Here is a 16,863-nt window from a genome sequence, read left to right as displayed (position 1 = left end):
ATTTCAAAACAGTTTCTTCTCTCCCACGGTTGTGGATTGAAATTTTCTGCCATCTATGATATTGTTACGGAGATTACAAATACGCGGAAGAAAGGAACGAGTGTGTTTGCAATATTTACAGGTAGGTGTGACACCCCAGGGCTAATAGCGTCTCGCGCTTGGAGTCCGCTTCTTCTTCATCGATTCGTCTACGACGGTGGAGCCACGCCCACTGCCTTGTAACAATATTTAGTTGCGATAATCTTTTTTTTTTTAGCGAAATGGAGTGACATGTGTTGAACATCTAGTGTTCTACATTTTTTTTTACCTCGTCTGCTTATCGCGTTTCTACCCCGTACGTTTTTTGTCGCTTCCGTTTGATGAACCCACCTGCAAAATGATTTTCGTAAAATTCGCAAGCACGTGTTTTGTGTCGTATCTTGCGTCATTTGCATACACACGTTAAGATTGCACACGAAGACCATGCGCGGCTTGGGCCAGATTACCGCGTTGCAGTATTTCAAGCAAATAAATCAAGTCACGCGTGGACCACAAGGGCCTCCACTTCGGTGACTCATCTCAACCAGGGCACGGTCCAAATTACTAGCTCCAGTTGCAAACTGCGCGGAGCAACCTCTAATCTATCCTGTTGTCTATAGACCCTTGCCACGGGGACTAAGTTCCCGGCCGTGAACAGGAGCCCGAGGGCCCCACACTAGTCTTGCTTGATTTACTCCATGGCTCTTCCCCCTTGATTCACTAATGAATCGCTAAAGTTGTTTAATGAAAAAAAGTAGGTTGCTTACTCAAAGTTTGCAGTGGTTGCATTTCGATGAAGGAGAAATGGCAGAGGCCCGTGTATTGTGCGGTGTCGCAGCACGTAAAAGCCAACACTAGATGATGTAAATTCCAGGAGCCCACCACTACGGAGGGCCACGAAATCGTGCCGTTGTTTTGAAATGTTAAACACCAGTTAATATTTTAGTAAATGCATCTCACTTTGTAACGAAGTTGTCTGTCGGGTCCGTAAGTTTTTTTGGTTTTTTTTCACCGCTTGTAGCGAGAATGCCATTCCTGTGTGCGTTTTTGTTTTTTTCCTGAGTGCACGTGCGATTTTTTTCTTCCCTTTTTTTTTCATCCTCTGTATCACTTCTCTTTCCCCCCTCCCAGTGCTGGATAGCAAACCATATGCCGAAATCTGGTTTACTTCGTGGCCTTCCTCTTCTCTTTCTAGAGCCCTTTTCGCCGTACGAATGCATGCCTTCACCTCGTGTCGCTTGTAACGTAGACGACAACAGGGCCACCCTAATACTCGTCACCCGTTTTTCCAGTTTGTGCTAATTCATTTTTAACTACGTTGAGAAGCTTACGCAACACGCCCCGCCGCGGCGGTCTAGTGGCTAAAATACTCGGCTGCTAACCCGCAGGGCGCCTGTTCGAATCCCAGCTGCGGCGGCTAGGAATGTTCACGCAACAAAGTATTTCAAATGGTCATGACCAGGCACATGAACCCCATACCAATGGAAAAATGTACTTGTGAATGAGAAGTTCAGTTAGTTTGGCTCCGGATGATGTACGAAAGAACGCAACGCTAGAAGTCTTCGTAAGGGGAAACAAAAGTGAACACTGAAGTCGGATGCATGGTTGGTATAAAGTTGATTCGCCGATCGACAAGACCAGTGACAAGTGACAAGTGAATAATCGAAAATGACGAAGAAGGAAGGAATAGTAGAGAAGAAAAGGTGGGGAGGTCAACCAGTCCAGGATAACCGGTTTGCTACCCTACACGTGGGGACAAGGGAGATTTAAAGGAGAGGGACGGAGAGATAGTCCATCACACAGCACGTGCTCAAGCTTATAGTCGGTAAGAGTCCAATAATCTGGCCCCTGGAACGCGACATCCTTCTCACAGGCGCTTGGCCAAGTCCGTCTTCCTAAAAAAAAATTGACGGCAGATCCACGAGGTGAATGATGATGAGATTGGGCGAAGCTCCTGTTAGTAATACCGTGAAATTTTCTGCTGTTTAATTCGCCCGATAAAAAAACACCTGGCATCTTTCGTTAAGCAGCTGGCTTCTTCTTTTTGTTTTGCTTTATAAACATCTGACGTCGTTTCGTTTTGCTTTTAAAAAACATCTGGCGTCTTTCGTTGGTTTATTTCATCCATCAACGGTGTTTTGAACAAAAATGTTTTATTGTTTATTCACGCAGAGGAGAAATCTCACCATGCACTACCTTGGAGGTGAACAATGGCTGCAACTCAGAATGAGAGACAGCAGAAGTCGGCTTTTAACACTTCTACTAACGTTTTCTACTGGAACATGCCAATGGCTGCTAATGGGGAATGAGAGACAGGAGCATTCGGCTTTTTGTTAACGCGCACGCCGCGAACTTTTTATTGTTCAACAAAGCACAGGAGAAATCTCCCACCGACACCACCTTGCAGGTGAAAACGTAACCGGATTGTAGTTGTAGTGTGTAACACTTGTTCCACACTACAACTACGACTACGAGAGACGAACGGGTGCCGCTTTAAGGAGCTTCGCCCCTAAAACCTCAGCAGTTCTTCGGCCACCTTCTGCTGTAATGTCCTTTGTCGACGACATGCTAGAACAGATTTAACAGTCATTTGTTCATTTTCAAGGCACGCTATAATGGACGCCAGTGATTGTCTCTGCATATTGTAGACCAGACAGTCCGCAAAGTATGTGGCATAGCATCTCCTCACAATTAGAGGCATCGCAGAGAGCATTTTGGGCTATTCCAATGAGGAAGGAATGCGATTTCACAAACGCCACACCTAACCATAAACGATAAAGCGGGCTGGCCTCTCTTGGTGGAGTTTACTTGGTATAGAGGTGCACCAAAGAGCGCAGGCGGGATTGATGTATGGTCAAGTTTATTTGGTTGCTTGGTGAGCACCATGGAAAGACAGTTCTTTCCTGTGCAAGCCCTCGAAGGCAGCTGGCCGCGTCAGACATTGAAAGTGGTACGGAATCCTCCTCTGTGCCGTCAACAGCAGTGCGAGTGGTATTATCGGCGTGTTCGTTTCCTACGAGGCCGCAGTGACTTGGATGCCACTGAAACACCACTTGGTGCCCTTTTTCTTGTGATGTGTGAATGAGATGCCGAATTTTAAATACGAGCTGTTCGTATGACCCACAACGAAGTAATGAATTTTTTAACAAGTTTGAAGCTGTGGTAATTGCTCGGACGATGATGATCACCCCATTCCAATTTACGCGAGTGAAGTACCTCGCGATTGGATTGAGACCTACAGTCACTCTACTTGTTTCCTGCCGAAATGTACTCGAGTGGCAGGGACGGTATGAAAGGTAACAATCAGACCACTACAGATGAAGCTCCTCATTCGGCAAACTTCTTTCTAAATGCTTTACACTCGTTTCTGTGCATACGACACTGAGTGGTGGCAATAAGTTTGGCGGGTGATACCTGATACCGAATGACATAAAAGTAAACAAATAATCTCACAGTGTCCCGTGTGTCTGCGCATAAGCGACACAAAGACGAAAACCATCATATTTATCTTTTATGTCTCGGCCAACCATGTCCTAAATCTTTCTGCACTTAACCTGGTTTAGCATGGCCTCTTGGATTGGAGGCATTGCAAGATATCCGCACCCTTTCTGGCTTTGTACTTCCTCCGAGATGAGCCCGCCACGACCAAGGAATGACGTGGTGGGACGAGGGCTTCATGCAACGTCATGGTGAGTGTCGTCATGATATGTGTCATGTCGACGGCACAAATACTGGCGATCTGTGACTTCCTGGTGTCGTTCTATGGCCGCAACGCCACGGGAACATGATTTCCCACACCTCTAGTGTTCACGTCGACACCCAGGGACGCCAACAGTCAATTTTTGAGTTCGATAATGATAGCTTGAAATATGCGTACCCGCCTACCTCATTGAGGCAACGAGCAGTCATCTGCTAAGTCATGATTGTTGAAGAAGAATCAATAGACTTGTTGTGCGAGGTTTATGGTCGGTTACGTGGCACCGGGTGTCATCGTCAGCCTTCGTAACGCTGCATCCAAACAGAGCGACTATAGCTTTGTTCTTCAAAGCCACGTGCTGCACTTGTCAAGAGGGGTTCAGCTTCACTGCGTGTTCCGTAGCATCGCGACAGGACGGCGGTACACAAGTCGACACCCAATAACATGCAAGAGCCCAAGTATCAGAGAAAACAAAACAAAACGAAACAAAACGAAAACAGCGTGATGCTATTTTTTCCGATAATAACGGTTACAAGCTCCAAGGGTCACCGGCAAACTGTCGATTGTTACGCAACGTTGACAGCTTCCGTCACACCTTATTGTCCAATCACGCACCATTCTTGCTTTTGAAAACAAGACTTGCGAGAAGTTTAAATAGGGAGCTCCAACCACTGGGGATTCACACTCGCCAAGTATCCCGTGCTTTTCGCTGCTCTCCGAGGAAACGTTGCGTCATCAGGTGATGAACTTGGCCTCGCCATTGGCTTTCATTGTCATAACTGACACAGGACCACAACTTAAAGATTTGAGTTCCGAGTTAGGTCCCGGATAAAGTCTATAGCTTCAAGATGGCCCAGATGATGTCGTCTATTCTCCTTGTACTCGGGATGGTCTTTCTTCCGACAGTACACGGTAGGTTTGGATTCTACTTTTTAACATTATGTCTTTTAAAATCAAACTTTCTCAATCCCCAAAATTACGGTTTTCAACCTATGTGTTGGAATTCGGGAGTGATGACGACTCAGCAAATGAGAACTGATGTGAGAAAAATTATGAAACAATATAGGACACAGATATGCTACCAGTAGAAAACGCTAGAGAGAAGCGTCAGAAACGAACACTATCAATTACTGATGACATATTTTGCCTACCTTGGTTATAGTGCATGTTAATATGACCCACTCAATAGTCAGCTGTGACAATCCATCCTGACGATGTGTATCATGCTTGAATATGGTTCAAATGTTTTAAAATATTTTGAGGACTGTTGAAAGTAAGAAAAAAACTGTTCTTATTTATGACATGCGGTGAATAGAATTCTCCCGCTAAACATACTAATTCAGCCGGTAATTTTAGACAGTGGTAAAGTGTGGGTTGTTGAATAAGTCTCGGCTGCTTTTTAGATCGCTGCTTTGGTGTCCTTTAAGCTCATGCTGTTTATGATTACCCACTACCAACCAGCAAAAAGTAAATCACAAACCTCCAGGTTGTTTAGAGTGAGTTCAGAGCGGTGTAATTACGAATAAAGAGTCTTTGCATAAAAGCGTGAAGCGAACCACTATTTTTTATAATTTGTTATTGAAGTGTAAATTATAAATTGTTGCCTGTCAAGTATATATACGAAGCTGTGATAGGCGCGAATGTTCTTAGCAGAAATTGTTTCATGTACACAGTCACATATGATTTAACTGGGGACAATCTCTCATTCACTCAACTAAGGTTTTTTTTTTCATCTTGTTACCACCAGCTACGTCTACAGTTCAACACAATTACGTCTTTGAAGCAAATCGCTAGGCCTCAACCAAATTTGCTTTAGGTATAATTAGGAGTTCCAGATAGTGATATCTAGTTGTACTTTAGTGTTATTTGTAAGGTATGGCGAGAGTGTTGCTTCTCTGTCAATGCACAGCTGTTTCTTGCGTTCACTGTTAAAGCGAAGTTGTCTTTGTATCTCTGTGCAGGACAATGTATCAATGTTACCCTTCCCAACATTCTCAACCTAGGAGAGGTGAGTCACAAACACCTCTGGGTCACACCACTCGATGCCGTGTTTGCAGTTTTATTGCACTGAGATATTCGAAGTTAATTTTGCCTATGTAGGCACTTTCCTGTAGATATCGTTTGAAAACCTTGGCATAGTTGATGACCTGACTTATGCGAAATATATTACTTGTTGAGCAGATGGAGAAGGTGAAGATGTCTGACAAAGTTCCCGCGTTCTGTTCATTTCATTCACCTTGTCTTTGGTGCTTTTTGTGCTAATTATTTATCTGCGGTCAGTTATCATTAACTAGGCCAACTTTCTCTTCTAAGACAGAGGAGCGGTACAGTTGGGCTAAAATATAGGAATTGTGCTTTCTATTAGGCAGCTCTTCCTACGCGTACAATAATCAATGAATGTGCAAGTGAGCTTGACAGAGGGAGAGAAACTACGTTCAATTAACCATTCACTTTATTTGGTTATTAGTGAAGGGCAAAATGTAGTCATGTACTCACGCAACAATCCACAAAACTTTTACTCCAATTACAGTGCCTTGGAACTACGCTGAGAGCCTGTCCTGACACATCGGTAAGCTTTGTAACTATCTGCACGTTATGTTGGAACCGGGTTACACGTTTCTCCCTAATTTTGGCGAAAGTTTTTTGTTGGGGTTGAAACAGCATTGTGGTATGTGAATTCAATATTTCACTAATGTAACGTTGTATCTCTGCTGCTCATATTGAAAGAAATGGTATTTGTATAGTGCATATTATTAAAAATGGTAGCCACTAGCCCCACTCGGCATATTTAAAAATCACTGAAAGAAACCTCCAGCGGTGGGCTAGTCACCTCATCACAAATATTCTAATGGTCTCACTCGGACTGTACTCAATACGTATTGAGTCATTTGTTGATCTTGGATATTCGAGTTCTTATCAGGGCGCCTAAATTTTTCATCAAAATAATTCTGACCAAACCATCCAAAGTGCTTAACTTGTGGCTGAACTTAGAAAACAGTACAAAAAGTAACGTTTGAACACTACTGTTATTTTGCAGTCGGGCCTGATACCGGACCTCACCCGCATCATAGGGGTAAGTGTAGGGCAGCAGCGAAGTGAACTTATTGCCATTTCTTGCCAGACCTATCGATTTATGCATGTACCATTGAGTGTACAGTTCCTGAAAGCAAGTGCAATAACGGTAACTTACTTAGTTATGCAATTGGCAGTCTTACAGTAAGAGGAGGTTTAATAAGGCTCGCGCACTTGAGCTCAACTGACAAAATGCATCTACAATACTGCTACTTTTCTTACTACTTTAAGCTTAGTAAACCCCGGAGAAACGAAAATAAAAATTTCTATTTTGTCAGTGCAGCAATAGGGCCATGATAAGTTACAGCACATTGTCTGCTGTAAATAAAATGATATTGCTTTAGCGCAGCTCAGTTTGAGCGTAAAGGAAAGATACTATGCAGTCAAAAAGGGGGAAACAACAGACGACAGTGTTAGCGCTAACTTCTAACTTTTGTTTATTGCGTACCCTTACAACACAATAGCTCATTCCACGTGACTCCACACACATGACAAAACCATACACGAGTGGCGCAGCACACTATCAAGAAAACTTATTTGTGATCTGATTTCAGAATAACAATTATATACCAATGCTTCACAGCATTGATATAGAATAGAAAACACCCTGTCGTCTGTTTTTTTCCCCTTCTTGACTGCATAGTATCTTTCCTTTACACTCAAACTGAGCTGTGCTAAAGCAATATCATTTTCATGAACCAACTTGTCCAGTCAGCAGTATTTGCTGGAAATAGTTGTTCAGGGGTTGAGTAAGCACTTACATGCTTCTTAGGAGTTCTCTACGTACGACAAAACGTTCTGCGTGATTTAGCAAAGTGCATCTGCAGCGAATGCCCTCCATCTATTTTGAGTGCACCGAAAGAGTAGTCCGGAATAGTTCACTCACTGGCGCGAGTTCAGCATGCAATTCAGCTTCAATATTATGCACGATGGGTAATCAACAAGGAGCTTACATGATGTATTCTGGTGTTTATGCGTAAAAGGGGCCTCCATCTTCATGTTTATTACTAAAATATTCAATAATATTTTTTTTGTAGCAGAGCTCCACCATGCGACACCACTATAATTTCAAGGTGTCACTGCCAATGTTCTTCAAGTTGTGGAAGCGCTCACAAGCTTTAAGGAAACTAAATGACAAAGATTAAGGGCAGAGTGAAACATAATGTACAAGACATCTGCTAACTCACAGCTATATGTTTTTTAAGAAAAAAAATGAACACGGTGCGTAATTGTAGACTATGGTGTTCGGTAGTGGCACTCATTCGTCGGTGTTCATGGGTACTGGTGAAATTGTCGGTTTTAACTATGAGTTTTGTCACACTGTAGAAACTGATCTCAGAGGCCTCGCTTGGCTCATACCTGCTTTACCTCGAGCCGCATTGATCCCAATTTCTCATCAGAAGAGAGGGCACTATTTCAACAGACTCGTTCAGTTGACTTTCATAAATCACGCAGGCAGTGTGTATTGACCCTTATGTTGGGTACACCCATACTGAGATTTGATTGTAATACAGCTCTTTATGCAACACCATCAATTTCGTACCAGCTTTAGTTTTTGAAGACAATTGCTGGATATTCTCCAAAGCAGAAATAAGCGATTGACCGGAAATGCGTACGAGCACGGAAGCTTGGGCGACTTTGTATGACGCTACGGAATAAATCACAGTGTCGAAAGCAGGGACAAAAAAAAAGTGAGGAAACACCTTTTCAAGTCGGCACTCGTGGTGTCTGGCTCCTTTTTTTTCGTGTGTCCCTGTTTTTTGCAATTTGTATTGATTCTGTCAAGGAAGTGCTTATTGTCACCCCACGTTACAAGACTGTAACGGAGTGTGTATGTCTCTAATAGAAAGCGTAGCCTTTTCGGTTTAAACGCGAATGAATGTTCCCTTTTGTAAGTGATTGAACTGAACCATCAACTCGCACACAAAATTTCATTCATATATTGTTGTGTGGTTCGCCTGCAGTACTATTAAAAACAGCATCCCTGTTCAGAAGAAAATCAGGCAGTGCTTTCCACGAGTGTAAGAATATACTTCTAGCCTGTTTTAATTCCGTACACGTCTTCCCATTTACAGTGTGTTCTCCAGATTCTACCCCAGATCGGAAGCCCCGTTTCTGTGCTCTATAACGTGGTTGGGCTCCTTGAAGCTGTTGTTTCCAGACTGGGCTTGTGTAAGTGCCCCTTTTTTACTAGCACTATCAGCTGGCCCACCTAGTTTCTATGTGTTTTAGCAGTTTCATTGATGCGACTCATGCCCCTGTTCTCCAAAAAAACTCATTCGCCGTACTCCCGATTCAGCCTCATTTGTGCAACTGTAATATTGAAAGTTTTACTTATATGCAAGCAGGAGGTAATTGGATTCCCAGAGAAGGCAAGCGGGTTAGGGGGAGACAGAAAGTCAGATGAGCAGATGAGATTCAGAAGTTTTTGGGTATAAATTGGTAGCAGCAAGCACAGGACCGAGTTGACGGGTGGAACATGGGAGAGGCCTTTGTCCTGCGGTGGACGTAGTCGGGCCGATGATGATGATGATGAATCTTAAAAATATTATCGTTTAGTGGGGTTTAAACGCAGTTTATTTTAGGCGGAAAAGCTTCGGGTACCACAAATTAGACCACAGACGAATGGATATGCCCAAAAAATAAAATCTCCAGACCTACCCTCGTGTGTCGAGTACCTTCAAGCAATTGGCAATCGAATTGAGCCAAAGCGTGCACACATGCGCAGTAAAACTCCCATTGTTCCTTGTGCAATCTCATGAAACGACTACAAAGCAAAAGCCATCTGCTTCATCTTCTACGTCGGAGTCTTGATCCTGCCCCACCCTCTCCAATAACTTTCCTGAGGTAACATAGTCTTGCTCCTCCTCCGGAATCAAAGGCATCGCAAGCTTTTAGAGGTGAGGCACCTGAGAAGGGTTCTGCTTGTTGGCGTCTGCTATCTTCACGGTGTGTCATGTAGTCATGATCTATCACAAAGATAACTTGACGTGCTGACGCCACGCTATGATGTAATCATGATGGCCACAGGATGACAAAAAAATTGTGACGCGATTACGACGTGATCGTGACGTGCAGAAGCATCTTAGAATTCCTGCTGGTCGAAGTCAAATGCCCTCATAACGTGTCTTGTAGTCATGGTGCAACGTAAAAACAGTCATGCGCCAGTAAATGTGTGGAGATTCCAATACTCGCAATCGTTCCGCTAAAATGAAGCGGGATACAGTAAACCCGACAACTAGCCGATGACACCAGTGAAGCTGATATGCTTTCTCTACATGCCTTAGGGAACTGATAGCGGGTATAGAATAACAAAAAAGAACACTGAATGCTTCCCCCCCCCCACTCTCCCCAGGATTCATGTTGGTGGAGCTGAAACAGTCTTCCTTATACATCAGCAGCTCCTTGCCAATTGTTCGTGCATCTCCCATCGTCTTGCCCTGCCTTCGTGTACGGCCCTTGTTTGACCCAGTGACGATGTTATGTGATCATACCAGCATTTCACGTAACCTTAGGTGATATCTCAGTGACGTCCCCATGACATCACCATCCCCCATGACTTCCCCCCATGTGGCCCGTAGCCATATGGGGGGAAGGTTGGTTGGGGCGGGGGCTCTGGTTCCCTCCGAAAATTCGGATGAAGGGGGATGTTTTACCAATGACACATAATAAAAATAGGCGGTTTTTAATGCCTTCATCAAGTGACTACCTCTCCCTCTCCATAAAAAATTCGATGTCACAGGGACGACATATGTTTGGTTGATATGTGACGTCGGAGTAACATCATATGGTGACGACATTTTCCACGCCATTTTTGAGAAAGGTGGTGCCATGTTTGATCTACGTGTTAATCTTGGTGCCTTGCTTGAAACATGAAGAAAGAAAATAGAAGAAATTGAGGAGCTTCCGGCATAACCAATTATCCCGAAAAGAAAGAAAAAAAGACGACGTGAAGATGTTTGACAAGGGCAGTGCGTTCTTTCAGTTTTATTCACTGTCATTGACCCATTCAGATGGATATTTTTTGTACTAGTTCTTTGCTTGCGGTCGATTCGCATCAACTAGTACAATTCTCATCTTCAAGACAGAGGAGTGCCATAATTGGGCAATAAATGTCTTTACGTGCTTGTTTGATATCCAGCTTCCGTGATGGCGTGTATGATTTCAAGTTTTCTCGCCGCTGCGAACGCTTAGAAGTTTATATAGTTGTCCAGCTTCGACCGAGTGTTCTTCTTTAGGGCGACGTGAGGGCCCTCAAAAAGGCAAAAACCTTCATGTCAAAGTGCCGGCTCTGGCAACATTCACATTTCAGCTAACTTTTATTGCATACTTCAGGCGGCTAACTTTCATTTCCTCAGAAATGTATGTAATACGTGAAATCCGCGTAGTTTTTTCATGATGCACAGATAAAACTTCAACCACTTTTACCTCCATATTACCATTACAGCCGCTGATATCGGTGGTCTCACGGACATCCTCTGCAATCCACTCGGAATCCCGTTGTTCAGCTGTGGAACCTTTAGTCCTGGAAACATCGCCTGCCAGGAACCCCTGCAGATCAGCTTGCCCAGCGTGTTCAATATTGGGGCGGTGAGGACTGTTGCCATGCCTAAACTCACTTGTCATTAGAATAGATCAGAGAATGCGAGAGCTTTATATTGCTGCTTGCATTATAATGTATTGATTGATCGTAAAATTACAATATCCTGATAAATTAAGGTCTTGTACGTGCGCAATCAAAGCCTCTTAAATATAATCTCTAAAAACGTTATCGTATGCCACAAAAGTTATAACGCAGGGCCACAGACGGTCACTAGAAGAAGCAATCGCTTCATGTCCTGGACATGTCGAACACTGAAAATTTTCTGGCAAATATACGAAAAGGCACCAGGATAAAAAAAGAGCTCGGCTCGCAAGAGACACTCTTTCATATTTTCTGTCCACAAGGTTTATTCGCTTCATTTTTTATTAACGACCATTCTTTACATTGTCTTCAGATTTCTTGGAGAAGTCAGGAGCTCTCACACCAGTCTTCTAGTTAAGGTCATCTGTGACAGAGACTGAACTGATGCGGCAATGGATCATTCTGTCTTCCATACACGTTTGAATGTTTCAGTGTCTGAACCGGACCCTCCTGTTTTGTGAAGAGGGATCAACAATTTCGGTGAGAGAATTTATGTTACAATGCTGAGATCAGTGAACCCTGGTTGGCAAAAAGAAAGCTTTTACTGACAGTACACGATGTCTCTTTTACGCAGGACCCTATTCTGAGAGAACTGTTCGAAGCAGTTGGCGTAAGTACAATGACTACTTGAAGCGAATACTATTAACTTCTGCGTCGCGTTACAATGAAAGCGCTGAATGTTTTATATTTTGACAAATTCGATTGTGTGAACACGAGTCAGGACGTTCACTCCACAAACTTCGGCCTTTAACTGTTATAACTACTTTCAGCATGGGAGACAATCCTTTTTGAACGGCCTACGTAGTTTGAGTAGCCAACTTAGACCAAGTGACAATGTCATGTGACATTGAGTGAAGTCCCTAAAACCTCACAGTAGCACCATGACAAAATGCAAATCTTGATGAACTATGACATCATTATGGTGCCTATGAATACGTCATCACTTTATTTCTGCACGACACATGCTGATGTCAGCAATGGTGATTTTTTTGCGTTTGATGAAGGATCTAAGGCCTTTACCACAGTAATCCAAACATTTGACTGCCATGAAATAATTTAAAACTGGAGGATGGAGTGGGAACGTTATTTGCCAGGAAAGCTGTTCGTGACAGCTTGCGCAGTCTTGTGGTTGCATAAGAAATGAGCAAACGATTACTATATGGTGTTGCGTGTGGGGTATGCTACAGCTGTGCTACCTTGTATAGGAGACTGACCCCCCCCACCCCCTGAGCCTTATTCTATTATGTGAAAGTCGTGCTCAAATTCATCCTCGGCGAATTGATGTGATGATCGAGCCTAAAACCAAATAAGACAAGGACGTCCTTTATCTGTGCAGTGTATTCTGAGCGTCGCTCCGGATGGCCTGCAACTGGACCTCATTTCGAGCCTGGTGTGCCCCCTGGTGGACGTTCTCAACTCGTCGCTAAACGAGTTCACCTCGCTGCTTCCTTTCCGGTCCCTCACACGTGGCATCACCAATGCTGTCAGTTCACTCACCAATAACCTGCTCGGAGCCGTCGGTAACTGTAAGTTGATCCTCTATCTTATACCTGTCAGAACTGTCGTAATTCCTTAGTTCACAGACTACAAATAACCATTTTTTCGTTTTTAAAATCTAAAGTAGCAAGCAAAAAGAGCCTTCCAATACACGCCAGACCAGCACGGAACATGCATTCTATTCAAAGTAAAAGCCTGAGGAGGAGCGATCTATCAAGAGTTCACGTTGTAAACTCTACTGGAGTGACTGTGGCAAGTACAGTTCCAAAGCAGCCGAAGCGCCACGAAGAATTGATCGATAGATATCTGGGGTTTAACGACCCAAAACCACCATATGATTATGAGAGACGCCGTAGTGGATGGCTTCGGAAATTTTGATCAACTGGTGTTCTTTAACGTGCGCCGAAGTCTGAGCACACGGGCCTACAACATTTCCGCCTTCATCAGAAATGCAACCGCCGCAGCCGGGATTCGATCCCGCGACCTGCGGGTCAGCAGCCGAGTACCTTTGCCACTAGACCACCGCGGCGAGGTGCCACGAAGAATAAGTTTCGTCAAGTTGGGAAGTGTCCAGTATGCCGTTAATCGCCGCTTTGTAGAGATGCTAAGTACCCTTCACCCATCTGCAAGGCATTATGTGCGCTTTGTTAACAATGGAGTTCATGAATAAGACTCATGGCTGAGTCCATTGTATAACAGGTGGCAATCCTTATAAAGCACCCTATCATTAGAGTTTCGTAATGCTTGACGACGCATCTTTATTACTTGTGTTTTTCGACCATGGTACATTCCATCTGTTAAATTAATTTTTATCCCGACACGATGCCTGTGTAGAGTCTTTTTGCAAGGAATTCTTTCAAGCACTGACGTGACTCTGTGGTAGGAACTCGAGTGCCATGCAGAGGACCTGCGTTTGAATACCACTCGATCACAGATGCTTATTTCTCATTGCGCATGAAAGTGATTTTGCACGCTGGTTTTGGTGGCCCAACACAACGTCACCAAAATCTACTGCTGTTGTGATCCCGTTAGAGCTATCGCAGTAATACTCCTTAATCAATACAATTGACAATTAGGCTAAGGAAAGCCTAGGTGATATGAACTGCTTTGTAACATTAGTGATTAAGAACTAAATTGGAGAGCAATAAAGTTAAAATGTAACCCCTTGGACGGTGGGAACTCAATGGAGTACCTTGGATTTAGGCTATGGAGCACCAGACGCCCAATGTTCTCTATTTTGGAATGACACAAAACCTTGTGCACTATGTTATGCTTACCTTTCTTTCAAGTGGTGTTATAAATGTGATAACTATGATACTTGCAGGTAACAAGTAACTCTTGAGAACCTGCTGAGACTTACTTCAGCATACCTGCTGAGAAGAGGAGTGAAAAAGGCAAACCTGGGCAAACCAGAGTGGAGCTGCTATAGCGGTTCCTGAGCACTTAGGCGAGATGAACTGCTTTGTAACATTAGTGATTAAGAACTAAATTGAAGAGCAATAAGGTTAAAATATAACCCTTTGGACGGTGGGAACTCAATGCAGTACCTTGGATCTACGCTATGGAGCACCAGACGCCCAATGTTCTCTATTTTGGAATGACACAAAACGTTGTGCACTATGTTACGCTTACCTTTCTTTCAAGTGGTGTTATAAATGTGATAACTATGATACTTGCAGGTAACAAGTAACTCTTGAGAACTTGCTGAGACTTACTTCAGCATACCTGCTGAGAAGAGGAGTGAAAAAGGCAAACCTGGGCCATCCAGAGTGGAGCTGCTATAGCGGTTCATGAGCCCTAAGTCATGAGCCCCCACCTTCACCAGTGGCCAACCCTCCAGATGACTTCTTCAAAGTATAAATGTTTAGACGTCGCCCACGCCAACAACAAAATGGCACGTCAAAAAATAATAAAACGCTTTTTGACGGTGTACGTGGGTGCTTAAATGCCTACGCCAAAACTGCATCACCAGTTTTGAACCAAGCAGTTTGTTTTACAGCTTAGCCACGCACATAAGAAAAAAATTCAAGACACAACTTTTGTCAGTCACGACCAAAGAAGTGATTCCTTTGACTTTGGTTGGTTAGACTTATGGTGAATAAATTGCTATATTAAGAATTCGTGTGGCTATGTGTTTGCTTAGGCAGCAAAAACAGAACAAAAACAAAAATTGGGCACCCTAAAGTTTCACCTTTAGGATTTGAACGCGATAGTGATATTCAAATTCAGTTTGTTTATTTTTCTTGAATTACACCAAGAAAAGTACATAACTAAAGGTATAACAATACCTGACGAAAGACCTCTGTACCGGTTTCACAAACATAGCAAACGGCAAATATGTAGAAAATTGTTCGTAGCGTTCAATTTTATGTTTGAATATAAAATGAAGACAAAAAAAAACAAGTTCACAATACCTTGTCACTCAACTAAATAAGTTATTTTGTACAAAAAATGTGTAACAATAACACAGCAGCTAGTACAATTCATCAAAGACAATATTTGTATCTAAACTAAATAAAAAACGAGAAAAAGAGTTTCAGACACAAGTTCATCTAAAGAATGTATGACTGGTCATTACACAGAAACAAAAGAATGCAAATTTATGCACAAAATATTAAGGAGCGTGTATTTAAATAAACAACCTGGAAGTGAGCGTGTTGTGTAGTAATACTCTTTTTAGTTGTTTTTTTAAAAGGTTGGACTAACATTGAAAGTTAAATCTTCAAAACAGCCCGTTATGATAGGCGGGGAGACGCTGGAAGTTGTAAAGGAATCTGTTTTCTCAGAACAGGTAGTAACCGCGTAGCCGAACCATGATAAAGAAATAACAAGAAAATTAATGATGGGGTGCATCACATGTGGCAGGGAATCTGAAATCATGATCGGTTTTCTACCACTAACCCTCAAGAGGAAGGTATATATCAGAGTTTGCAGTCTGCCATGCGTAGGAGGAATCATGAACAATAGGCACATGAAATAAGACATTGCCATCTTGAAGCTCTAGCACGAGGGCATGATATATATCAATGGCTGCATGGACATATCGGTATTACGGGAAATCAATTAGCCAATGATGCAGCCCGCTCATCCCATGAAGGAACCCGTGTGGTCCCGATTCCTCTATCAAGGAATGATGCAGCAAGACAACTTTACCTGCTGGCTCGAGATCTCACACGCACGTTCTGGCTCGTCTACCAGCTTCCAAAGGTGTCAATTATATGAACTGGATCCTTCGCTCAAGATACAGCCACCATCACAACTTTCCCGTTCCGATGCGACACTGTTATGCCGCCTTTGGTTGGGTGTTGCATTCACAAAGGTGTACTCCTTTCGCATTGGTGTGGCAGATACCTCTACATGCGACTACTGCGGAGCTGAAGAGACCATTGAATACGTCCTGTGCAGCTGCGCTTGCTACGACACACAGCGATGCCAGCTCCGGATGGTTTTGAATCAACTTGACTCCAGACCGTTTTGTGTGCAGAAGATTCTAGGACCTTGGGCATCTGCCCCAGTTGCGCAGAAAGCGACTGAAGCACTCCTACTTTACTAAAAATCAACAAACCTGAGCGACCGCCTGTAGACTGTGTGTGCTCCCCCGAGTGTGCTCGTGATTGTGTGTACCTTATCTTTCTGCAACCTTTTCCTCCCCTTCATCCCTTCCCCAGTGCAGGGTAGCAAACCGAATGTGCGTCTGGTTAACTTCCCTGCCTTTCCTTGCATCTTTATCTCTCTCTCTAACAGCTGCATCTTGCCGGTACTTACCTACTGAGGAGACGCCCGGAAGCTTAAAAAGAGGGTTCAGCTTAAAGTGAGGACGACGCAGGAAGCGATGGAAAGAAAATTCATAGGTGTTACCTTTAGGGACAAGAAGAGAGCAGAGTGGTTCGGGGAA

General features: G+C 43.5%; 1 protein-coding gene across 2 annotated transcripts; it reads left to right on the top strand.

Annotated features, from left to right (window-relative positions):
- Positions 1 to 4,381: 4,381 nt before the first annotated feature.
- LOC119179357 (uncharacterized) lies at positions 4,382 to 15,086 on the top strand. 2 transcript variants are annotated; one of them, XM_075868053.1, is made up of 10 exons: positions 4,382 to 4,627; positions 5,677 to 5,723; positions 6,246 to 6,284; positions 6,753 to 6,788; positions 8,863 to 8,959; positions 11,235 to 11,377; positions 11,904 to 11,951; positions 12,046 to 12,081; positions 12,808 to 12,997; positions 14,648 to 15,086. In XM_075868053.1, exons 1-10 carry the CDS (start codon positions 4,564 to 4,566, stop codon positions 14,656 to 14,658), a joined length of 711 nt encoding a protein of 236 aa, XP_075724168.1. In that variant the 5' UTR covers positions 4,382 to 4,563; the 3' UTR covers positions 14,659 to 15,086. The 2 variants fall into 2 exon arrangements, with proteins under 2 accessions (XP_075724168.1, XP_075724167.1); XM_075868052.1 differs by lacking the exon at positions 14,648 to 15,086 and adding an exon at positions 14,293 to 14,435 and having other exon boundaries at positions 4,384 to 4,627.
- The last annotated feature ends 1,777 nt before the right edge of the window (positions 15,087 to 16,863 follow it).

The sequence above is a fragment of the Rhipicephalus microplus genome, chromosome 7 (assembly GCF_043290135.1).
Source record: "Rhipicephalus microplus isolate Deutch F79 chromosome 7, USDA_Rmic, whole genome shotgun sequence".
Classification (NCBI taxonomy): domain Eukaryota; kingdom Metazoa; phylum Arthropoda; class Arachnida; order Ixodida; family Ixodidae; genus Rhipicephalus; species Rhipicephalus microplus.
The sequence above is the reverse complement of the archived record's forward strand: the minus strand, read 5'-3'. Positions and strand labels throughout refer to the sequence as shown.

What these genes read in the sequence shown, in the direction of transcription:
- LOC119179357 (XM_075868053.1), top strand. Translation starts at nt 4,564, where the DNA reads ATGGCCCAGATGATGTCGTCTATTCTCCTTGTACTCGGGATGGTCTTT. An exon ending in AAGAGGGATCAACAATTTCG is followed by an intron (nt 11,952 to 12,045) that starts GTGAGAGAATTT and finishes TCTTTTACGCAG; the next exon opens with GACCCTATTCTGAGAGAACT. An exon ending in AACTGTTCGAAGCAGTTGGC is followed by an intron (nt 12,082 to 12,807) that starts GTAAGTACAATG and finishes TTATCTGTGCAG; the next exon opens with TGTATTCTGAGCGTCGCTCC.